Source organism: Fringilla coelebs (genome assembly GCF_963513975.1).
Source record: "Fringilla coelebs genome assembly, chromosome: 18".
In the NCBI taxonomy this organism is placed as follows: Eukaryota; Metazoa; Chordata; class Aves; order Passeriformes; family Fringillidae; genus Fringilla; species Fringilla coelebs.
Window position 1 is genome coordinate 9,338,812 of NC_140044.1, and position 24,070 is coordinate 9,362,881.

General features: G+C 54.1%; 2 protein-coding genes across 2 annotated transcripts; one reads left to right on the forward strand and one right to left on the reverse strand.

The window, feature by feature from the left end:
- Nucleotides 1-2,494: 2,494 nt before the first annotated feature.
- On the forward strand, nt 2,495-12,326 carry EMILIN3 (elastin microfibril interfacer 3; the record flags this gene model as incomplete). Its single annotated transcript, XM_084217819.1, has 4 exons — nt 2,495-2,691; nt 5,669-5,791; nt 8,706-8,953; nt 9,887-12,326. The coding sequence occupies 4 exons, from the start codon at nt 2,495-2,497 to the stop codon at nt 11,779-11,781; spliced, it is 2,463 nt and encodes an 820-aa protein (XP_084073945.1). The 3' UTR covers nt 11,782-12,326.
- Nucleotides 12,327-15,438: 3,112 nt separating this feature from the next.
- Nucleotides 15,439-23,531, reverse strand: LPIN3 (lipin 3; the record flags this gene model as incomplete). Its single annotated transcript, XM_084218094.1, has 19 exons — nt 15,439-15,574; nt 15,686-15,789; nt 15,881-15,992; nt 16,287-16,439; nt 17,347-17,433; nt 17,599-17,747; nt 17,989-18,118; nt 18,569-18,621; nt 18,876-18,965; nt 19,055-19,124; nt 19,304-19,397; nt 19,480-19,649; nt 19,771-19,870; nt 20,478-20,895; nt 21,055-21,175; nt 21,611-21,715; nt 21,941-22,152; nt 22,919-23,014; nt 23,340-23,531. The coding sequence occupies 19 exons, from the start codon at nt 23,529-23,531 to the stop codon at nt 15,439-15,441; spliced, it is 2,592 nt and encodes an 863-aa protein (XP_084074220.1).
- Nucleotides 23,532-24,070: the final 539 nt, after the last annotated feature.

Genomic DNA, 24,070 nt, shown 5'->3' on the forward strand with positions numbered 1-24,070 from the left:
ATGGCTGGATTAGCTCACAGCTAATAAGGCACATGAGAGTTTTCCCCACGATTTGGGGCACCCATAATGGCTCTTTCCTGTATGGATTCCTTGATGTCTTACAAAAGAGCTGATGATGAATCCATTTCCTCAGCTGGGACCTAAGTTTGGCGTTCTCTTGCCTACTCAGATGTCTTTTTTCATAAACAATTAGACGATAGAACAAGAAAATGGGATTCAGTGTCTCTGAGGATCCTGCCTCACTCTGAAATCTGGTGCTTCAAAGGTGAGTTTGGACAGCAGTGCCAGACAGACAGACAGACACACCCACCCAAGCAACGGCTCCCACCTCCCTCCCTTTCCCAGCCAAGCTGGTGAGAATGAAGGAGCACTTTTAACTCAGCCCTGTTGTACCCATCCAGCACAGCACAGGCTCCAAGGCTGGGGCCAAGGGCTCTTTCTGAAGCCGTGCAACACCAGATGTTTTTTTCCGGAGGCCTCAGACACACACGTGCAGCATGCTGTTATTAGAACTGGCTCACACTCCCTGCGCACAGGGAAAAAAAATTAAGGCCGTGCTCAAACTTCATTCTCCACTTTGGCATCCAGTATTAAACCAGGCAGGCTCGGTCAGCTTTTGTTTGTTTTTATAGAATTGCTTGTGGACCGCCCCTCCTGCAGCATCCCAGAGGAGCAGAACAATTCAGTGCACCAGCTGGATGAGGATTGCTTCATGTGCTGCCAAATGTACCACGTACAAAGCACGCTGCAGCACCTCTGGGGTGCAGCCTGACAGGCTCAGCAACACCCTGCAGCAGCTTGAACCAAGAGGATGCTCTGCTTCAGTGCTCAGGCTTCCTCTTCTTGGTTTTCTGCCTGGTCTGTCCAGCTTGACTCTCCCAGCTCGGCCTTCTGATGGATTTTTCTTCTCCTGATAATGTTTCCGTACTCACCTCAGACTGAGCCAAAGATTCATTTTAACTGAAAAAGGCTGTTTGTCTCAGTATCTTATCATCTCTGTCTCAGCCCAAGCCTTGATGCCTCCTTCCCCCAGCAGCAGGTTTCACTCCTTCATTTGGAATTTCACACAGCCACCTTTTCTTAGCCACCTCTTGTTTTCTTCCAAGAATTTCAGAGAAGCATGGCACACCTTGTCATGGTGCTTCCCTGACTTAAAGCTGGCTTCTGCCGGCCAAAATAGGGGTCTCATCAAAAAACCTCTGGTGAGGTTTTGGTGGGATGCTCAAGGTAACTGCCTGCATACATCACAAAATTTCCTGCTCCCTGGCATGGCTTCGCCTCGCAGGGCTTCAATAAGAGTTCCACTGGGTAGCACTGGGGATGTTACCCCCTCCCAAAATGCCCAGTGCCCCAGGTGGGGGTCCTTTCCTCCCACCTAACAGCGGTGGCTCACACAAAGGGTGTTGAATCGCTGTGGGTAATGGTGTGGGGCCTGGGGAGGGCTGGCAGGGCAGGGCAGGGTGCTCAGGGTGCTCCCTGCAGTTGGTCACCTGTGGGTGGGGGCACCGAGGTGCAGGTTAGCCGGGATCTCTGCAGGGCAGGGTGGCAAGGAGGCAGAAACATGCCTTCCAGAGTCATGAGAGATGAAATGTGCTTGGCTATGGGAGATGCAGGGGTCTGCTGGGAAAGGCAAAGGATTCCTCCCTCTCTCCTGGAGCCTGGATCCAAAGCCAAAATCTGGGGAGGGCTCCAAAATAGCGCCACTTCCCTCTCCCCCTTCCTGCAGGTGCTGGGTTCGCTGGGGGATGCTCGATGCACCATGCTGGTGCCAGCCACATGAGTGACAGCTGCCAATCTCCAGCAGCACAGACGTCCTCGGGGGCAGCGTTGGGGTCGCTTCAGCCTTTCTCTCACTTGTGCTCCGGGATGAAGCAGGGCAGAGCTGGGGAATGGGGGGAACCAGAAGCCACAGGGCTCCAGACCCCGCTGCACCTGCTACCCCGTGGGGGCAAACTCCCAGTGCGCGGGGAGGGGGCATGGGGACAAGGGGACAAGAGGGGGCCGGGACAGGGTGCGAGCCCCTTGCATCCCCCGCCGGGTGGGCAGCGCTCCTCCCGGGCCGGGCCGGGGGCTGCAGCACCGCTGGGGAGGCTGCACGGGGGGAGAATGGGGGTCGGGGGGCTCCGCTTTGTCTCCTCGCCCGCGGGGCCGGGGTCGGCGGCCGTGGGAGGGCGGGAGGAGGAGCGCGGCCCGCCCCCGCCGCCGCCGTACAAAAGGGGACGGGCGGGCGGCGGAGCGGCGTGTGCCGCCGGGCAGGGCCGGGCAGGGCTGGGGACAGGGACAGGGACAGGCAGGGCAGGGGCCGGGCAGGGCGCAGCGGGCGGCGCTCGGTCCCCTCCGCAGCGCTGTCCCGGCGGGGCCCCGCGGCCGCCCCGTCCCGCCCCGTCCCATCCCATCTTATCCCGTCCCATCCCATTTCATCCCATCCCGTCCCATCCCATCCCATCCCAACCCATCCCAACCCATCCCGCTTCACCGCTGCCGGGCCGGGACCATGCGGCGGGCGCGGGCGCTGCGCCGCCGCGGAGCGCTGCTCGCCTGCCTCTCCTTGGGGACGCTGCTGGCCCTCGCCGACGCCAAGGGAACCTTCTACCCCCCCGCCGCCCCCCTGCCCTACGGCGGCAGGTACAGCCTCTACACGGCCGGCTCCAGCCCGCAGCTCGGCCCCGGCAAGCCCGTGGGCAAGCACAAGTAAGCGACCCCCGGCCGCGGCCGCGCAACCCGTCCGGAGGGCACCGGGAGCCGCCGTGCCCGGCACCGAGCCGGGGCTCCGTCGGGCATCCCTTACCGGGAACAGAGCGCGGCCACCGCGCACCGGCCGCGCCTCTGGGCTCTACGAGCAGCGTCCCCGGGGGACGGGCTGCCGCGGGTACCCAAACCCCGGTGCCGACCGTGGGTGCCTTCCCCAGGGCTCGCCTGCGGGTATCGCCGGCTGGGCGGGAGTCCCTGGGTACCGGCCGCGGCATCCCTCGCTCCGTATCATCCGTCAGGTACTGAGCGAGGGCTGGCGGCAGCGCAGCAGCGTCCGAATGTCTCAGTGCCCCCCTCCATCTAGAGGAGGCTCCGGGAGTTGTATTTCCAGGAGGGAACGAACGGGCTGCGTGCGGTGGGGACACGTGTGCTGCGGTGCGGTGCGGTGCGGAACGGGGCTGGGGGAGGTGGGGATGGGGGTGCCCGTGTGTGGTTTTGGGGTAGGTGCGTGTACCTGCTCTGCGTGACCTCGGCGGGCGGTGATGTGCGGGAGGGGAGGATGGCAGTGCACAGACCTACGTGTGAAAACAGCTTTGGAGGGAATTGCTTGTAAAATACATACATGCTGGAGTTGAAATACGTTTTCAAGAAACCTGGAAAGCTCAGGCAGTGAGGAATGTGGGTTTTACACAAACTGTAGACTTTTTCCGTTCAGTTGCATAAGAGCTGTTACACTGGGGGCGGAGAGGGGGGGTGTTGCTTCCCTCTCTGCTTGTTTGCTAGGGCAGTTTCTGCCGGGCTCCTTTGAAAGAGGGAGGATGTGGGGTTACAAACAAGCTGAAATGAATAAAGTAACACTGGGGATGAACAATACTGGCAGTGCCAGTGAGAGCTTTCAAAAACCCATAACATTTTCCAGCTGCTCACTCTAAAAACATCAGGCTGGAGCTATAAAACTGCTTGCCACAGGTGTGTGAGAAGGGAAGGGGTTCTGAGAAGGAGAGAGAGCCAGAACCACACTAACCTGAGCAGTCACAGGTAGGAAGGGTTCATTAGTAGTGGCTAGTAGATCTGCCTGCATTGGCTACTAGCTAACTTAGAGACAACTGGTGGTGTTTGTAAGCAGGTCCTGGATTTATGGATAGACTGTGATCCTAAATTTCCACACATGAACACACATTAACTCCCTTCTCTCCAGCTGAGAGAAGTGGCTGGCCTTCCTTCTCCTGTGGTCCTGTGCATGGATGAATGACTCACTTGTGGAGGAGCAGGGAGCAGCGCAGGGCCCTGCTCATGCTCTGAGCCGGGCAGCCCCTTGCCAGGGCAGAGCTGCTCAGGTCTGGGCAGGCTGGAAATGCCAGTCACAAAGGGGGAACAGAGAGGGGCTGGGGTGGATGTGCTGCTGCAGCTCCTGGGGGCAGCAAGTGGGATGTGCTGGGGCTGTGGGATCAGGGGATCCCTGCTGGAAGGGAGCAGAGAGAGGCTTGGAGGGAGGATGACCCTGCTCACACCTTGCTGCTCCACAGAGAGAGCTCATGCCCTGGGGGGCTGTTGGAGATCGTGCAGCCTCTGGATGCACTGGGGGCACTCTGGGTGGCATCTGCTGCAGCTCAGCTGCCTGGTCACAGGCTGGGATGCAGAGCTCCCTGGCATGGCCATCACATGGCCTCTGGAAAGCAGCCTAGGAGCTGAGCACAGAAATGAGCTGTAGGGCCTCAGCCCAGCTCTCATGGGCTTGCTGTGGTGGTCTGGATGATGTCGAGACACTTCTGGCAGGTGGAGGTACAGGAAAGGGGCTGTGACAGTCAGGATGGAGCAGAAGGGTTTGGTAAGAAGGGCTGGGTGTCTCCTGTTTGAGTGTGTGTGTGTGTGCACAGGGTGGGTGTGCACAGCCCTCCCCCAGCCCCCCGTGTCACACTCAGGGGCCACTTTGGCTCGCCCTGAGTGGGGAAAGATCAGTGAAGGAGGGACAAGCACTGATGGCAAACAGGTGAAGACAAAGTGTGCTCCCTACCCATCCGTACCAAGCCCCCAGCTGGCACAGGGGCAGCCACGTCCTCCCGCCTCACTGAACACCTCTCTGCACCTGCAGCTTGCGCTGGCCCATCTGCTCCCTCCCGCTGACCTCCTGCCTCAGCTCAGCTCTGCACCCTGGGCCTGTGCCCTCCTCTCCTCCTGCTCTGCCGTCTGCCACATCCCCCTGCCCTTAATCCCTGCCTCCCCACACATGCCTGCTGTCTCTGCCCCTGTGGACCAAGTCCATCTGCTCCTGCCATCAGCTCTGCCTCCATCTGTCCTACAGCAGCCCTACATCCTTCCCACACGCTGCCTTCCTCCCAGCCAGCTCCTCCTCAGTGCCTGGCCGTGCTGCTTGGCTCAGGAAAGCTGGCTGGTACCTGTGGCACCCACTGCAGGGGGGTGGCAGGAGGGAAGAGGCTCTCTGTACCCACTGTCCCAGAGATCTGAGGGGCTTTCAGCCTCCGTCACTGATCTGCTCCGTGTCCCTGTCTCCATGATGGAGGGACCCACGATGTGCAGCCCTACAGAACAGCATCTCCCCTCTGTGCCTTGTCTGTGGCAGCACCCACAGCAAGGCCTGAAGGCTTTTGGGTTGGCCTCTGCACTGGCAGCGCTCCAGGAGCTGCAGCAGGACAGACCACCCCTGCCAGGCACTGCTGGAGCTATTTCTGGGATCCTATTCCTACAAGTGCTGCTGCTGGGATTCTGATTGTCCTCACAGCCTGTCTCACCACACAGTCCATGCTGTGCCGAGCACAGCCCAGCTCTGGGGACACCACCAGCACTGGTGACAACGTGGCTGTGACAGTGACAGGAACCACGCTCCTGCAGCATGCTTGTGATGCCCCTCCCCAGCAGCTGCCCAAGCTGGGGGGCTCCTTCCAGCTTGTGCCCTCAGAGCTCTCTGGCAGTGTCCCTGCTGGGTGGGGGGTGACAGTGTCTCTCTGTGTCCCCCCAGGAGTTACTGTGCCTACGTAGTGCAGCGCAACGTGACGTGCACGCTGCAGGACGGGGCCGAGAGCTACGTCAAGGCTGAGTACCACAAGTGCAGCTGGGGACCCAAGTGCCCAGGGAAAGTGCTGTGAGTATGGGGCACACTGGGCCATGGCTCCCTTCCCCTCCCAAAGAGATTTATCTCCTGAGACCCTGTGCCACCGTTCTGAGCATGAACCCCCACTCTCCAGAGGGCAGTGAAAGGGGCTGAAGGGCTTCTCCTAGGCATGGCAGGCAGTGGCAGGGCAGGGGTGTTGGGAGGAGGCAAGGTGGGATCTGTCAGGAGGGAGAGGGAGCTCTATCCCTCCTCAGAAACTGTCAGGGGAGGTTTAGATTGGCTATCAGGAAAAGGTTTTCACTCAGATGGCAGCTGAGCACTGGAAAAAGCTCCCCAGGGAAGCTGATCGTGGCACCAAGCCCGACAGAGTGGAAGAAGCATTTGGATAATGCTCTCAGGCCCATGGTGTGATTTTTGGGGGTGTTCTGTGCAGTTGCTGGGCACAAAGATCCTTATGGGTCCCTTCAAACTCAGGATATTCTATGATTCAGCAAAAAATCTGTAAATCATGGGAAGTGGGGAGGTGCCTGTGCGAGTGGGTAGGAAAGCAGTTTGTCACACACCTGCAATGTGACAGAATGATGGCAGCTCAGGGAGAACCTGGCTGAGAGGATGAGGAAATGGAGCCTGTGGCTGGGGATGGCTCAGTGCTTCCTACTCCAGGAAAATACTTGCAAAACTCTGCCACCTGGTCAGTGCTGGGGGGAAACACTTTACTGTGCCACAGCTGGAGCCACCAGTGGTGCAGGGACTTTGTGCTTCACCACCGTCCAGGGATGCTGCTCCATGTGGAAAAGCTCTTCTCCTGCATCCTCCCCAGGCTGGAGGAGTGGAGCAGAGCTGAGCACAGAGGAAAACTGGGATGAGAGAAGTTTTTGTCAGAGCCTAGTACCCGTCCTGTGGCAGCTGGCTGGGACTCTCCATGCCCCAGTGGTGCCATGGGCTCTGCCCAGATCCTCTCCTGGCAGAGATGGGCAGCTGGACCCACTCACTCACTTGTTCTTCCCATCACAAGTGTTTTAGCAGCATTTGGGGACTTCAGGACATCCTGCAGCTGCTGGTACCCATGGAGGATAAAAGCCTCTCCCATCTCCACGATGTCCTCTGTTTGTCTCCTTCAAACAAAACCAGGGTGAAACCAGAGTGTTTACTAAGGGCAGATGAACCCACAGCTGAATTTTCTGCAGAGCCTCAGATGCTGCATCCATGTACAAAAGGGAAACATGGATTTTCCATATGCTGGGCCCATCAGTGAATGTTTGCACAGCTGGCTGCAAATACTTCCCCTTGCAGCTGTTTGGAGCAGGAGTAGAAAGATTTGGAGTTGCCCAAGGCTTTGAGCTCTTCTGCAGAGGCTGGGATGACACAGAGAAGGTGCTGGGATGGCACAGAGAAGGTGCTGGGATGGCACAGAGAAGGTGCTCTGCCTTTTGGATGCTACTTTTCTTCACCCCCTGACAATGGCTGGAGCAGCAATCTCCTGTGGTACATCCAGGCAGTGGTACACACTACAACAGAAGGAAAGATCATTGAAATTCAGCAGCATCTGTGAAGAAGGAGTATCAAGGAGAGCTTGTTTTGAAACTGTGCCTTTGGGAAATTGAGGTTCAGAAGTTTTGAAGAGATTCAAAGAGCAGAGGCTTTGGGTTTGGTTTATCCCCCTGCCCTGTGGTGTGTATGGAGGTGGCTGTATCCCACTGGGAATTGTCTGCAGCACTGCCAGGGGGTGCAACCTGGGCTGGGGACACTGAATTCAGACAAGGACATGGATGGCAGGGACTCAGCCCCACGTGCTGCCCTGACTGATGGATTAGTGCCTTCTGCAGCCCCTCTGTGCTGCTCCTCCAAGACCTTCTGCTGAACGTGCTGGAGAAGAACAGGAGGCTGATGATGTGCGTTGTTGCAAAACAGCAAACTTCAGGATTTTCAGGCCCTGGTAAATTCAGATTGGAAATTTCCAAAAGGCAGGCTTAAAGCATTGGTGTTTGGAGGTGGTGAGAAAAGTGCCGTGTTCAGCCCTGTACAGCTCAGCTCAGCTGGTGGGGGAACACAGGTGCCAGCAGGGCCCTTTTCCAGCACTGCTGCCCCACAGGAAAGCAGGGAGCAGCTGAATCCTCCCCCATGGCTGGTGGGACCCCATCCAGAGTGAGAGCAGAGGGGGAAGCTGTGAGGTGGGCTTGCACCTTGTGTGCTGGCTGTGGGAGAATCAATGCTGCAATACCCAAATTAGTGATGGAGACACTTCCCAGGGCATCCCAGCTGAGGCAGGAGGCAGGGTAAGGAGCCATCCCTCTGTGCACATCACAGCATCACCCTGGAGACCCTCACCAGGCCAGCCCAAGCCCCTTTGGGCTTCCCAGCAAACTGATGCCCTCCACACAGAGAGAAAATGCCTTTTCAAAGGTATTTCAACCCTCATGGGTGCTTCCAGACAGGATTACAGTTGAGAAGAGGATTTTTTTGATCCCACTAGGGAATTCTAGAGGTCAATTCAAAGTGCAAACCACTTTTACAAGCAGTCCCCTTCCCTCTTGAAAGTGATGTGAGCTTGCAGGGCTTTTGAAATCAGTTCCATCTTGTGCTCTGCTGAGAGCTCTTCTCTGAGAAGTTGCCAAACAGTGTGGCATCTGTCACAGTGGTCACTTATCAGGCCAGGGACTGCAGCAATACACTTAGAGCTGCAGTTCTAAATCACCACAGTGTCCCAGGTTAGAAAATACTCAACCAAAACCCCACTGTAATGCTGCAATGAGCTATGGTGCAGCAAGAGCTCTTGGAGAAGATGGGCCATGGTCTGCAGGTGCAGCACAAGGGTTTCAGCCAGGCTTCCCCATGTGCCCAGATCTCCCACACCCAACAGGACCATGGCCCTGCTCTATTGCTTGATGTTGAGGTTGCTTCTCTAAACTGTCTTCTCTCTCTCTCCCTCCCCTCTCCTGGCAAGGTACCGCACCTTCTTCAGGCCCAAGTACAAGATTGGATACAAGACAGTGACCGAGCTGTCCTGGAGGTGCTGCCCAGGCTTCATGGGAGAAGGGTGCCATGACAGCCCGACAGACCAGCCTGGCCTTCTGCCCCAGCATCCCAGCCCTAAAATGCCCCCTGGGCAAAAGATGTTTCCAATGCCCAGACTTCCTCCCTATCCCAAAAGCCACCCTGACCTGTTTCCAGGACCAAAGAAGAATCAATATGGTGAGATCTTGCTCCTGCTTCATGTCCCCAGGTCACCACACCATTGTCATGCACTCGAACCTCCAGGTTTTCTCTGTTCCAGTGTAGAGCATGAATCTGGCAAAAATTCAGTGGGTGATAAGTTTTCCATCAGAGACCTGACATTTGATTGCTTTGAGGACCACTTGGTTTTTAAATCTTGTTTCTTTCAAAACATGCAGCTTCAAAATTGCCTTTCCTCATGGATTTAGAGCATTTTCCCATTAATTATGGTGTTGATAGGGGGCATCTCAAGATGAAGCTCTCCTGGGCTGTTATCATCACCTGCTGTTGAACTTGGGAACAGAGGGCTGGATCCCAAGAGGAAAGAGGGCTTCCTGATAGCTTAAGGAGAGATGTGGGCTGAGATTTTGCTGAAATGACAATAACAGAGGGCAGGACACAAGGTTATTATGGGAAAGGACTCAAAGGAGGGAAGTTAAAGGAGCACCAACCCTCACTGTGCCCTCTCTATTTGTGGCAACGTTCCTCACTCGGGGCTCACCAAATGCGGTGGTGTTCACAGGGGTCCCAGGACGAGGGAAGAGATGAGAATCTTGACTCCATGTTTCAGAAGGCTGATTTATTATTTTATGATATATATTATATTAAAAGAAAATGATAGATTAAAACTATACTAAAAGAATAGAAGAAAGGATTTCATCAGAAGGCTAGCAAGGAAAGGCAAGGAATGATAATAAAATCTTGTGACTGCTCACAGCCTCGACACAGGTGGCTGTCATTGGTCATCAAGTAAAAACAATTTCACATGCTGGGTAAACAATTCTCCAAATCACACTCCGAAGCAGCAAAACATGGAGAAGCTGAAGCTTCTCAGCTTCTCAGCAGAAAAGATCCTGGCAAAAGGATTTTTCATAAAATATGTCTGTGACATGTTTTTCTTTCCCTGTGCAGGCAGGAAGCTGCCTGGCCTCTTCGGGGACCGCCTGGATCGGCTGGAGGAGGAGGTGAGGCGCCTTTCCCAGTCCTACGACAGCCTGCACACCATGGTGAGCGGGCTGGGGGACCGCCTGCGCTTGGCCATCCAGGAGGACACCACCAAGATGATCGGCTCCCTGATGAACAGCCCGGGCACGCCAGACTCTTCCGTGGGCTTCGGCATCATTCCCGACGGCCTGGTGGACGTGGCAGACAAAGCTGACATTGCCACCTACCCTCCCGTGGGGGACATCCTGACCAAAGTGACCGAGGTGAGCGACGTGCTGAAAACCAAGGCGGATCTGCTGCACGAGGTGCGGGGCATGGTCCTGGACCACGACGGGCAGATCAAGCACCTGCTGGAATCCGCCCGGCCCTCGCCCCTCACCTCCATCGACCTGCTGGAGGAGTATGTGGACACGAGGCTGAGCAACCTGCGGGGAGAGCTGCTCGACGGCTTCGAGAAGAAGCTGGGCAAGATCCAGACCACCTGTGATTTCCGCATCCAAGAGGTGCGGCAGCAGTGCGAGGAGGAGAAAGCCGCCAACCTGCGGCTGCAGCAGACGCTGGATGGGAAGGAGCTGGAGATCAAGAAAGAGATCTCTCAGCTGGAGACCCAGATCCAAGGGCTGACGGTGGTGGAAAGCTGCTGCAGCAACCTGGACTACCTCACTGATCGCATGAACATCCTTGAGAAAGGCCTGCACAGCATCTCCGAGTCCCAGAAGAACCTGCACTCACGCCTGGACGGAGAAATCTCCACTGTCACCCTAGGGAACCTCTTTGAAGGGCGCTTCGAGGACCTGGAAGCCAGGCTCAATGCCACAGAGAGGGAAACGGGGAGCTGCTGCTCTGGTATAGAGGACAGCATGAAAGGCACGGTGGTGGCAGAGGTGGATGGCATGAGGACTGCCTTTGAAGACAAAATGCAGACCCTGGAGGACAGGTTCATGACCATCGTGGGGGAGCTGAACAATGTCAGCTCTCCCATGGGCATGGACGGAGCAGTGGTGCCTGTGCTGGAAGGGGAGCTTGCCAGCATGAGGAAACGGACGGATGAGACACTGGAGGCGTTGCAGAATCGCCTCATCACCCTGGAGAGCACCTGCTCCCTGGGCTGCACCTCTGCCTCCAAAGATGTGGAGACCTTTAGGACGGAGATCGAGGACTGCCAGAACAAGAACCAGGACCTGCTCCTCCGCATGGACAGCAATAACGACCTCCTGCGCAAGCTGAACGCCACCATCCTGGAGATCCAGCGGCGAATCGAGGAGGAAGCATCGGGGGCTTTGCAAGGGGAGATCACCTTGCTGAAGATCAACCTGAACACTGTGAGCAAGTCTCTGACAGGGCTCAAGGACTCCGTCTCCCAGTACTCAGACACCGTGACGCACGTTAACACCTCACTAGATGAGCACGAGCGGAAGATTGAGGATGAGGTCCACTCCATCCAGGAGAAAGTCAATGACCAAGGTTCCCAGCTTTTCTTCAGCAACCGCCGTGTCGTGAACCTCAAGGGAGACCTAGAACGACTCAAAGCCAGGATTGTCAGTGACCTGAGCTCCTGCAGGAACGTGGCCCACGGCCTGCAGCAGGAGGTCTCTCGCTTTGACGAGCGGGTGGCGCGGGTGGAGAGCGCCTGCGGCAGGCTGGGGGCCATCCCCGGCAGCCTGGATGACATCAGGGAGGAACTGGAGAAACACACGGGCAGTCTGTGGGACTACATGGACCACATGAACGGGACACTGGCTGCCCACTCTCAGGAAATAACAGGACTGAAGGACAACTTGCTTGACTGCCAAGCCAAGGTCTCTGAGCTGGCGGAGCAGGTCGGGCACTTGGAGGAGAAGGCGGAGAGGAGGCAGCATTAGCCACACTGCCATGCCATGTGTCTTCCTTCTCCTGCTGTGAAGGACAGGATTAAATTATATCACACAGACTCACTCCAATGTGACAACAGTTCTTGGGATAATTTTTTTATGAAAAGCTGCTACATTTTTTTTCCCCCCAATCTTGTTGGCCCCACTTCTCCTTAACTCCACCATGCTGGTGCTCCCCTACTGATGCTCAGCAACTGTCCTGACCCTGGTGCAGCAGTGTTACTGCCTCCTGGCTGGGGGTGTTGCTTTGGCTCCTGGGCTGATGACCCCAGAAGGACAACTCAAGAGTAAACTGGAGGCAGAAACTTTTTTTTTTTTTTGTGGTTTTATCATTTCTTGAAGAATAAAACCCTGTAGTTATCAGTTGAGGAATAGTTTCTCTGACCTAAAGACCACCTGCATCTTAATCCAGAGACTGAGCAGAGCCAGGGCTCCTTGCAGGGAACAAAACTCACCACAGGAATTGTAGATTTCAAAGAACACACGTATTCACACGTCCCTCCGGGAACTGGCTTCCCTTCTCTGAGATGGCAGCCCTCCTTGTGTATGGTAAATCCATTTATAATGCTCCCTCCTCCATGCAGATGCAAATGCCTTATGGAGCATATGAGGGTGTGCATTAGGAAAACACATATGCATATATATATATATATATATATATGGTATGTGTATGTATATTTTTGAACAATCCTGTGTCATGGTGCTCATCTGATTCCAGTTTCCTAATGCTGCCCCCATGTCCTTTGCCATGTTCCAAAGACCCACACGGAGTAGCTGTGGCAGCAGTGTTTGGAGAGAGCCCCATGGTTTTGGGGGCTGCTGTGCTTTGCAATCCCACTTTGCTGGGCTCTCTGGTTACACCTGGGACTGACACGATGATTATGGAAAACACGTGTCTTCCCTGAGAAGAACTGTGTCCATAGGTCTCTGCAGACACCAAGCTGGGAACAGAGCAGTCCTGTCCTCCAGCTCTGACTCTCCTGTTTTATTGCTTAAGCTGTGAACTCCATCATCTCATCCCAGGCAGGAGAGTTTCCAGCTGCTGCAGGGTGTGAGCGCACCAGTGGAGGAGCAGGAGCCCACGTCCTCCTCAAGCTCTTCTGATCCCACTGGGATGCCAGTAGCCTTGAGACCAACACTGATGTGGAACAAGGCAGGGCATCTGTGAGAACACCTCTGGGGGCCTGTCCTCAGCTCAGAATGAAAACCCACATCATTTACCCAGCTTGACTCTGGTTTCCCACAAATAGGCAGGCTGGAAAACATTGTCCATGTTCCTCAGCAGCTCCAGCTTTGTCCTGCAGAGCTGCTGCACACAGAATCTATCTCTCCTTAGGAGCCCACCATGGGCACCCTCTGCTGATCAGCCAATGGGGACTTCATTACTAGGATGAGGAGGAAATTAAAGAGCCTCCATCCAAGCAACTCTGGCACTTTATAGTAGAGGAACATACTTTTCTTTCAGCATTGTAGCTCATGAACCCTTCCACACCAGCCAGCCTTTGGCCCTCACACAGTGCCTGTCACCCTCACCAGGCTGTCCCTGCTCTTCTGCACCATGATTCCCTGCCTGATCCTCCCTAATTGCATGAAGGAGCAGCTCTGTGCTCTGCCTAGCACAAACCAGCAGCAGCTCCCAGCAGAGATGCATCTGGGCACCTTTTTTCCCCGAGAAAATCTGGGTGAGCTCCCTTAAACACGCTTCCAGTTTAGGGAGGACCACAGGGATCACTGAGTCCAGTAGCCATGTTCCCCTGAGGCAGTAAAAGCTTGGTCCCCTTCCAGAGGAGCACGAGCTGTGGGAGCATAGAGAGGACACGTGGCCTCCCCACCACTTGCCCAGCCCTGCCAGGTGCTCACAGCACCAGAATTTGCTCTCACTTCTCTGGGCTTTGCTGATTTGGAGCTGCCCTCCAGCTGCTGAGACACTTCTCCAGCTGAGGAACAACCTCCTGCTGCCATGGCATCATGAAAAACCTGCACTTAGACAACAAAACTTATTTTTTTCTCCAGCCTAAAGAAGAAGTCTCAAGGCAACTCTGAGTACTTTGTGATGGGCCAGGGGAGCCCTCACCCTGCAGGGGGAGCATCCTGCCTAAGCCCCTTTTCCATCCCCTCACACCAGGGAGAAAACCAAAGAGAAAACCAAGCCAAGGGCCAGGCTCCCTGTTCCCCAGCCAGGGCTGGGTTAGAGTGGGTGAACAGGAACAGTTTCCCCAGAAAAGAGGGAGCCAGGACTGGCCATAACAAAACCAGGACAAGGAAGAAGTCTGGCCTTCCAGAAAATGGTGCTATGTTTGGACTGTTCCTGACTAGTCACTTGAAGCTATGGACAGTTTGTTATTTCAGTTCTCAGCTATTCATGTTTAAAAAATGAAAGGAACTTTGTACAAAACTGGGCATTTAAAAAAAATTGCTTGCAGAGTAAGGAAATGCTGTCCATGGGGTTGTGCTTGCATGGGCAGTTTTCTGAGGCAGTTGATAACTGATCCTGTTAAAAGACTGTATTCTATTGTTTTTAAAACCATGTCTATTTGTTCAGATTTTAAAAGCTGAAAACTGTTTGTACTGGAAAGGAAAAAAATAAAGTATTTCTTGCTGAGGTTTCCAGGATCAAAATGACTTGTGTGGCTTCCAGAAGTGGCAAACAAGATGATTTACACACAAGGGTCAGGGAAGGAGAAGGTAGATGCCAGACTGGAGGAAGGAGCCCAGCAGTGCTTGTTTCACTTTGTACCTCTCATGAAGAGAGAGTTGGGAATGCTCAGCCTGGAGAAGAGGGGGCCATGGAAGGGCCTCACTGCAACTGTACAGGACTTGAAGGGTCCCATAGGAAAGATGGGGATAGTGTTCAACAGGGTCTGTGGTGGGTGCAGAAGAGGGGATGGCTTTCAACTGCAGGAGGTCAATTAGGTTTTATCTAAGAAAACTGGTATTTTACTAAGGGTGGTGAGGCACAGACCCAGGCTGTACATAGAGGCTGTGGATGCCCCATCCCTGGGAACATCCAAGGCCAGGCTGGATGAGGCTCCTAGAAACCTGGTCTTGATAGAAGTGCATCCCATCACCCCCCACACCCACTTGGTAGGATGCTTGAATAAGAATAAGCCAAATCACATTTAAAAAGGACTTGAAGCCTAGTTCCCACTTCTACACACAGGGCTAGAGCAGAAAAGAGACAACCTTGAATAAGACAGTGTTTATTATTGGTTTTTGTTCAGAACACTCAAAATCCCAGCATCTTCCATCAACCTTTACAAGTTGGTGGGCAGTTTCAGCTACCAAACTGCAGGTAGCTGGACTGTCTGGAACACTGGTCATACCAAAGGTAGTAATAGCTATGTTAGAGGCTCCTCAATAAATACAACAGTGAACAACCACCACCTTTAAAAAAGAGCCAGGCTTTAGAGGAGCTACAAACACCAGAAGAGACCCAGCTTTCAGGAATTTGTGTTTAGCAACTGGAGTTTTTGTAGAGTCAGAACTCCCTCTTACCCCCTTTGGCTTCCTGCTAAGGGGTGTCATGACCTCTATTACAAGTGCAAAATGCCCAAGCAGCAACCAGGGAGGGTGAGGTCCACCTGGAGCATTTAGTCCTGGCAAAAAACATGCAGGAGAGCTCTGGGTCAGGTCTCCACAGGGATGGGGTTAGGGGGAGCCATCCCAGTCATCATCAGGCAATGGAGATCTCCAGGAACTGTACTCTGGGGACACCAGAGCAGCGCTCCCCCTCCGTCCCACAGGAGGGAAGAACACCTCCACCAGCTCCGACAGCTGCTCATACCTGTGGGAGTAAGAAAGAAGTTACATTGGGGTCATTGGGTGTTTGTTTGATGCTTCTCTGCACCAAAGCTGGGTCATCCCAAAGAGGCAGAGGAATAAACACTTTGCTTACGTTGACTTTTGGTTTTTTGTGAGCTCCTGGATCAGCTCTCCTTTGGGGTTTACTGTGAATATGCGGCTCTCTGGCAGCCCCACTTGCTTGTAAGCGTAGACATCCTGCCCAAGGAAGGCCAGCATGGCATGAGAGCTGCAGCAAGGCACCACCACCCAGCCTGAGCCCTCCCTGCACACCTGGAGACACACTCACATTGGGCTTGTTCCCAAAGCCTGCATAGAAAGGAAACTTTGTAGCAAACAGTTTTCGGATGTCTGTCAAGCAGGGGACCTTGAACACCTCTGGATTCTTCTCAATCACCTCCCTGAAGCACAAGAGACATGGTCAGAGTGGTGTCAACTGTCCAGGATTGTGGCACCAAAGCTGTCTGAGGCTCAAGGAAGTGATTTGAAGGGCAAGAGGTTTTGTGCATCGGAAGCTTCATTGTGAAGCTTCAGCAAGGCCAGGCAGCTCCCCTGCTGCCTCCCACGAAAGGCACTGTGCACCAAGGAGGGCAGAGCAGTTTAAGGCCAGGACAACCCTCAGGGTCAAGCTGGGGAAGGGGGGGGGAAGGGGGTGCTGTCCCCAGGGATACAGGAAGTGCATGAAAAGACAGTACCTGTGGAAGGCAGACAAGAGGCTGCTGGGGGAAAGCAGCATGGGGCCCATGGGGAGGTTACAGCCCTGCTCATTGACCCATTTGAGGTAGCCTTTGGTGATGTGGGCCATGCCAATAGCCCTGGCCGAGCAGTAGAGGAACTTGTAGCCATTCCTAGAGAGAACACAGGGAGCCACTCTGAGCTGTGGCCTGGGCAAAGCATTCTCCTGCTCTGAGGAGGAAGAGGTAACAATGTACCTGGCCTAAGACCAAATCTTATTCCAGTAAGCAAGGTAGTTCCACCAAGAACATGAATCCCTTATCTGGAAACCCCAACTAAGCCAAATCCCCACCTGCCTCACACTGGGAGCCCCTGCACCACTCTCCATGCTCATCCCAGCAGCCACACACCCACCCAGCCCAGCTGCACAGCCCCCACTGGTGCTCAGCGCCCTCACACAGCACTTTTATCCCACAGCACTGTCGACTGTGGAGGGCTGTACCCAGCCCTTGCAGAAGCCTGGGCAGCTCAGCAGAGGCGGTACCCGGTGGCCAGAGGCAGCCGAGATGCCGGTCGGTCCCTGCAATCCCCGGGAGTGCATCCCTCCCATGCTCCTGCCGGGACCAGAACGAGCCATCCACGGGCCCACAGTGCCTCTCAGTGGCCACAGGGGCCAGGCACCAAGCTCCACAGGGACTCACTGCTGGTGTCACCCCTCGCAGGTGAGCCCCCTGGGTTGTGGGAAATGATCGCTGGGTGCCCAGAGAGGTGCTGGGGAGCCCCGTGCCACCTCTCTCAGGGGGGACCTTAGGTGGTCTTGTCGCCTCTGCTGTTCAGCTATATCTCCACAGCAAAGTCTCCACTGACACACACTCCTTCCAGGGAAGGTAATTCCAGCATCTGCTTTCAAGGGACCCTCTGCTCTCACCCCTCAACATCACGTAGGCAGTGCAGCCAGCATCAGCCACCACTGACAGTACATAGTGCAGCCATCTGGGCCTGCATCAGTGAGTAAGAAGCCCTGACTCTGACTCAATCAGCTTCCCACTTCCCCTTGAACTCAGCTGACCCAATACCTACAGGTGGATTTTGTGGAAGAGTTTAACAATCCCAGGGTGAGTCCAGTCTCTACCCAGTTGTGGCAAGATTTGTCCAAGAGCGTCCGATCTCAAAGGAAAGGAGGCTGGGTTAGTGCCCTCCAACGCGGTGAGCATCCACCCCCACCCCAATCAGGTTTGTGCTCCCTTCTGCCTGCTTATGCAAGCCTTTAAAGGAGAACTTTCCCCCAACAGGGGAAAACAAGGATTTTGGGGTGGGAGAAAGGCCTTTTACTTGGTGATGGTGCCATCGATGTCTGAGATCACCACTTTTTCATTCCAGTTCCACAGGTAGATGGTGGCCTCACAGCGGCACGTACCCTGGTACTGAGTTGTCACGCTGAATGCCACCTCATTGGGGCCATCCTGCAGATTCAACTTTCCCTGGGGCAGAGGGGCACCAAAAGTGTTACATCAGCCCCAATTCACACCACTCCAAGGCTTGCCAGAGGCCAGACTGCCACCCACCCATGCCAGTGGTCCCAAGACTCTACAAGGAGTCCAACAAGGGCAAAATATTTGGATGTCCTATGAAAACATGAGGTCAGGAGTAGAGAAATCCCTGTTTAAGGGTTGTCTCACCCCTGCACACATGGACAGTGAAGATGGAGGAATAAATACATACAATTTGTTTGGAGGAGAGCCGCAGGGATTTCCTGAAGTTTGTCAGAGGTTTCTGAGTGAGAGATTGTTCTGCCAACAGGTCCCCAGGGTGCTGGGGCTCAGTTTCACTAGGTGATTCCTTTTCCTCCTGCCTACACAAAGAGAAGGGGTCAGCCAGAGTCTTAAGAAAGCTTTCTACCCTCTTTTATTACGCAAACTTAAGAATAACTAGTCACATAGGAGAACAGGAGTATCCAGACTCCAGAAGATGGCCTGGGAGGGAGACACTCACCTCTCCTGAAGAAGGTCACGCCCTGGTGTTTCCACACTGGCTTTCTCTGGCCTTGGCTGCTGCTGCAGGCAGAGAAGGGTGTGCTGGTTCGGGTTCATTTCCTTCACAGTGACTTAGGTATGGGGCTGTGTTCTGCATTTGAGCTCAACACAGTGATGTTTCTGTTATTGCTGAGCAGTGCTTGCACAGAGCTAAGAGCAAGAGCATGGGCTGCTTTGCTTTTCTTCCAGTTGGAACAGCAATGCCAAAAGAGATATCACTGCAGTCCCTGCCTTCACAGGGACACTGCTGATGGAAGAAGCAGCACAACCTGATGCTGTGGGGGGGCAGGGAGACCAGCAAGTACACGTGGTGCCAAGAGACCTGGCATGACAGGCACACAGCAGGAGGTCTCACCACTACAAGTTCCACATTTCTGCATTACCAGGTGCTGCTCTGCTGCTCAGGCATTAACAGACCAAAGGGGATGGGTAGGAATCTTAAGAAGTCACTTCATCAGGTCCTGGATGTCCTCATAGTCAACCTCAGGCCATCCCTAGGACCCTGCTCCCACCCTGGCCAGTCAGCAGAATGATGCCTGTCCCCTGGGGTTGTCATATCCACTGCTGCAAACATACCTCCTCTGTTGGGAGTTCTCTCCTCCTCCAGAACCAATATCTTCTGTCTTTCTTAGGCATCTTCTCCTTCACCAATTCATCAATGATGCTCTGTGAACATGGCAGAACATAGGATGAGGTCATTCCTCAGCCCGGGCCCTGCTGCGAATCATAGCCAGTAAATGTGTTGTACCACTGACCTCAGGAATGTTCCTCTGGAAAGCCTGCAGGGCCAGGACTATGGGACCAGCCACTGCCCAGTTGTAATACCTGGAAAAAGCAAGAGGGATGAGTACATCACCATCCTGCAGCATGGCCAGGTCCCACAACTACTTTGGTACAATCATGCTCTGGGATGGAGTCGCATTCCTACAGGAGGGTTTCCACAGGGACAAAGGGGCCATGCTGTCCATGGTGGGATGAAGCAGCAGGAAGAGGAGGCCACTCACTTCTTGTTGATCATTATCACCAGGTTTGGGTCACTGATGAGCCTTGGATTCTCAGCAAACTGCTGGTAGGAGACCCTGTGTTCCATGAACTTCTCTGGTGGGACAGAGGCTGTGTCATGCAATTGGAGGATAGAAAGGATTTCAGGGCTGCAGATTGCCCCTACCCTCCTACCTACCATGAGAGATCTGCATGCTGTCCCTGAGGCCCCCACACAGTGACAGGGCAACTGTGGGCAGTGAGTCCATGGGGCTGTTGGCATGTGAGGTGGATGGCAGCTGGATACTCAGAGAGCTGCTGGGGTCTGTCTTTTGAGAGACAAGAGAGAGCAAACTCTCCTCCGAGTCGCTGCCAGCAAGGGAAGAAACGGTGGTGACATTAGAGAATAGCTTTAAACAATACCTCCATCCTTTGTGCCAGGGGAATTGCTAAAAAATGTCTGAGCTTGGCCAGCTGGGGCAACTCATACCTCTCGGCCAAATAGAGAGCCACTGGCTTCTTGGTAGGATTGGAGAAGTCTTCCAGGTAAATGGCTCTGGGACCCATGCGAGGACTTCTTTTGATGGATCCTCAATGCACAGACAGAAGAGAAAAAGCTTAGTTGAATCACCTTTCCAATCATCCCAGCATCTATTGAGAAAGCCAGCAGCATTTTTCTCACATCCATGTACCATACAAACAGGGCAGACATTTTCCTACTGGAAAAACTGCTTAAGTCAACAGCGACACAAGTGCCTCAAGACACTTGCACTAGCATGATCCTTAAATACACTGTGAAGGAGGGCACAGAAATGCTTCTCTATGATTTCCCCTGACTTGGCAAGCTCAGGATGAAGTCACAAGTCAGGCCAGGTGCTGTCTGACACTTGAAATTAAGGTATGGCCTGTACTGCTGAAAAATCTTCTAAGTATGCAAAAGCAGACACATTGAAGGATGGACTTCAGGGAACATAAGGCAAGAAAGCCTTCCTGGGAGCAGGGTGGTTACTGAAAGGTGGACACCTAAGGCATGTCTCTTCAAAGCAAAGGAGCTGGCGGCACACAGAGAAGGCAAAGCAAACACACCATACCTAGAAGTTGTGGAATTACACTGAAGGGACAATCCAGGGGCTCATCTGAGTCAGACACATCTGCAGGCTCAAACACCACTTCAAGCAGCACCAGTCACCCTCTCACCTTGGCTCCTCTGCCTCTCCAGCTGGGACGCAGGGCCTTCTGAGTCCACCTGCCTTGGAGCAGTGGCTCCCTCAAAGTGCTCCACATCTGGCTGCACCTCTGGCACAGCATTCACATCTTCCTTCTGTTTCTCTTGTGGGACTGAGTAGGCCACCGAAAATCTCTTTGGCCTGACAGCACGGAGGGCGTCCTTCAGCTTGGACATGCTGTCCCTAGCCTCGGGTGTAAGTGTTCGCTTAGGTGCAGAACGGGGCATGTCCTGAGGTTCTGCTGGGCTTGAAACCCTTCCTGGATGTTCAGAGGTGGAAACAAGAGGGGTTGCCTCATCCACTGGGACCACTGTCGCAGAGATGGTGGTTGCTGCAGCACCAGTGATCTTTGTGGACTTGGCTGGTTTAACTTCCACCAATTTATTCACCTCAAGGGAAGCAGAAGAACAGGTTTAAGGATGGGAAGTTGCCCAAAGCATCACACAGAAGAGGACAATTTCTCTATGGCTGCCTGGCCACAGCCTCCTCTGCTTTCTGCAGGTCTTTTGGACACCCATTCCCAAAAAAGAGCAAGAGCAGGGACTTACCTGAGGGAGCCTTCCCCAGAGCCACTTCATGCGGGATTCAGCCCCTAGAGAAAAGCTTTCCCGTGGTTTGATCTGCAGTTCAGAATCACTTTTGTGAGAAGACCGATGGCTCAGCATAAAGCTGCAGGAAGAGAAGGTGATATGGAGCCTCACCTACACTGCAGCCCCTTGCCCTCCTATCAGTGCAAGGATATTTAGGGCCAAGAACCCTGTAACACTGGTTTCCCATAAAGTCACTTCTACCCTGTAAGATTGTCACTCCTAAAGGACCAAGATCTATGGAAGCTGAGGCCCAAGGAAGCAAAGGGCTATGCCAGCAGTTGCCCAGAGCAGCTCATCAGCAGACAGCCCTGTGCACACAGGCTTCTCATACCTGTGACCATAGCCACAAGAGTCTCTTGTGCTCTCTGAGCTTTCCTCCAGCCACACCATATCAAGCTAGGAGAACTCTCCTCTCCTGACCTCCAAGTCACTTTTCCATACCTCCTTCCCTGCCATGGGGCATGTGCCCTGCTCTCACCAGAGCTGAGCAGAACACCTTGGCTCTGCCTCTTACCTGTCCGCTTCCAGCAGCTCCCCATCGGAGTATGGGTATACGTCTGGGGACTGCAATGACCCAGTCACTTCAGGGAGACCAGAAAAGGATGAACTTGCTGCACCGCTGCAAAGGAGGAAAGAGAAGGAACTTGTGATACACTCAAGCAGCAGCCTCCTCTCCAGAAAGCTGGCAATACCCAGTTTCACCATTTCTCCTGGCCTTCTACTCCACACGAGACTGGGCTCCAACTTGCAAACACTTTCCCCCTGTTTCAGTACTGCTGGCCATCACCAAACGAAACCACAGGCTTGACCTACTGCATCACCCTGCCCAGACCAAGCAGCTCACCTCGGGGCTGGCAGCTCTTTTTTGGTCTCATCATAGCTGTCAGAATCTGAGTCCAACACCTCCTTCTTCCTGGGCCTTCTCTTGCGTCGCCTCCTCTTGCGCAGGATCACTCCAGTGCTGGAGGCCTCCACCCCATGGGAGGGTTGAGCAGCACCCTTTGGGCACCGCTCCTTGCAGATGGGGGATGTGCAGAGGAAGAAGGGGATGCTGTCCTGGAACAGGGATGGGGCAGAGCACATCAGCTCCCTCCAGCACATTCCTTTTCAGCATAGCAGCTCCTTGCTGTCTATGGAACATACTATGGAACTTCACAACCAACACCACCGAGCCCTCAGCTCAGGGGTGGTTTTGTGGCCTGCCCTAAAAGGAAAGGATTTGTACCTACAACATATGAATAAAAGATTATTAGGGTGATCCAGTCACAAGCTAAAGACATCCTTAACACGAGCAAGGAGAGACAGGCAGAAGATGGCACCACAAGACCAGAGTTACCAAGGCTGCAAATAGGATTTGACTCCAGAACCCTTTCCTACTTCCAAACCCAGCCCAAGCCAGCAGTGACCACAAGTATGCCTGAGAGAAAAGCTGCCAGGATTTCTGGAAGCCACAACTAGTCTCATCCCACTTCCCATTGGAGCGGGCAGCCTGCCACAGCATCTGTCTCATTCTCATCCCTGCCACAAGATCCCCTGAGAGGCCAAGCTCCAAGACATCCACCTGTCTGGCCAGCAGCCATGCCCATTGATGGAGAACAGTCTGGGATGCAGATATTTGGTCTAATACTCCCTCAGGCTGCTCCACCACGTGGGTTGCAAGGTCCTTTGAGCAGGAACCTTTGCAGACACAGAAAACATCAGATGGGACAATGGAGTCACTCTGGAGGAGAGCAGCATTCCAAACCTGGTCATTCTAACTCAACACTGCACTTCCAGGGAGTCACACCAGGACACAGACATGCAGCACCTCCTCATAACCAACCTCACGCTCCTCTAACTCCTCGACAAAGAAGGCCTCTCCATTGTCTCCCAGCTTCATGTGCAGGTCGACAGGCTCTCCGTTGATTTCAATGTCAACCTAGCAAGGGACAGAAGCATCCTGTCCATCTGAACCCCCTCATCCACTGGAGCACAGAGGCACTTCCAGATGGAGGGGATGGGTTGAAGTTGGTCACAGGGCTGACAGCTACACAGCCTTTGAGGCTAGGGACCTCTCCCAATTTTCCTGGAGAGCACATTCCACCCTGAAAATTGATGGGCTCCATTTGGGGGCATCCCCCTCAAAAACTTGGCAACCCTTTCAGCAGGCTCCCATTCCCCTCAAACAAACCTGTGGGTTATAGAAGATCCTGGGTCTGCAGACACTGGGAAGGAAGCATAGCCCCAGGGTAGGCATCACTTACCACCTTCTCCTTGGAGTGCAGCACCCCCAGCTTCCCAAAGCGCACATGAAAGGGGGAGCACTTGAAGGAGTTGTCGGGCTGCCTCACCACGACCACATCGATGCAGCCCGACAGGGTGGCAGGGTTCAGGTCATGGTACAGCTTCTTGACTGTGACAAAGACGCTCTCAGCGAGGTGCCCCACATAGTTCATGGTTTGAGACTGCAAGTGAGAGACACAAACAGACCCAGGTAGGAGAAGAGAACTGCAGCAATTAAAGGCAATGTGAGTTTAGTGTAGGAGAGTCATGTCATGGCTGCAACACAGACCCATCATGGGGACAGGCAAGCCTCTAGAGAAACTGAGGCAAACGCCTGAGGGCTTTGATGAAGGTCAGCCACGGCCTCTGTGAGCACCAGAAAACAGGACAGAAGCCAGAGCATGAGTTATTGCATCCAGCTTGGAGGAGAGATGTCCTTTCCATTGGGATACACCATCACATTTCCTCCTTGAGAGGGCAAATACAGCCTCATAGCAACACTGCACAGTCAAGCTGTCAACATTCCATTCAAACAAGAATCGGGCTGGCAGGAGACCTCCTGTCCTGCACTGTCCTTAGAAATTCCCAAACAACTCATGGCAGAGAGGTGGGAAGTCCAAGCTGCTCCATACACCACACACTCACTTCGAATAAAGTCCAAACCTAACATTTCCCACTCAGAAGGAAAGCTATCCCACTTAGGCATTGCAGA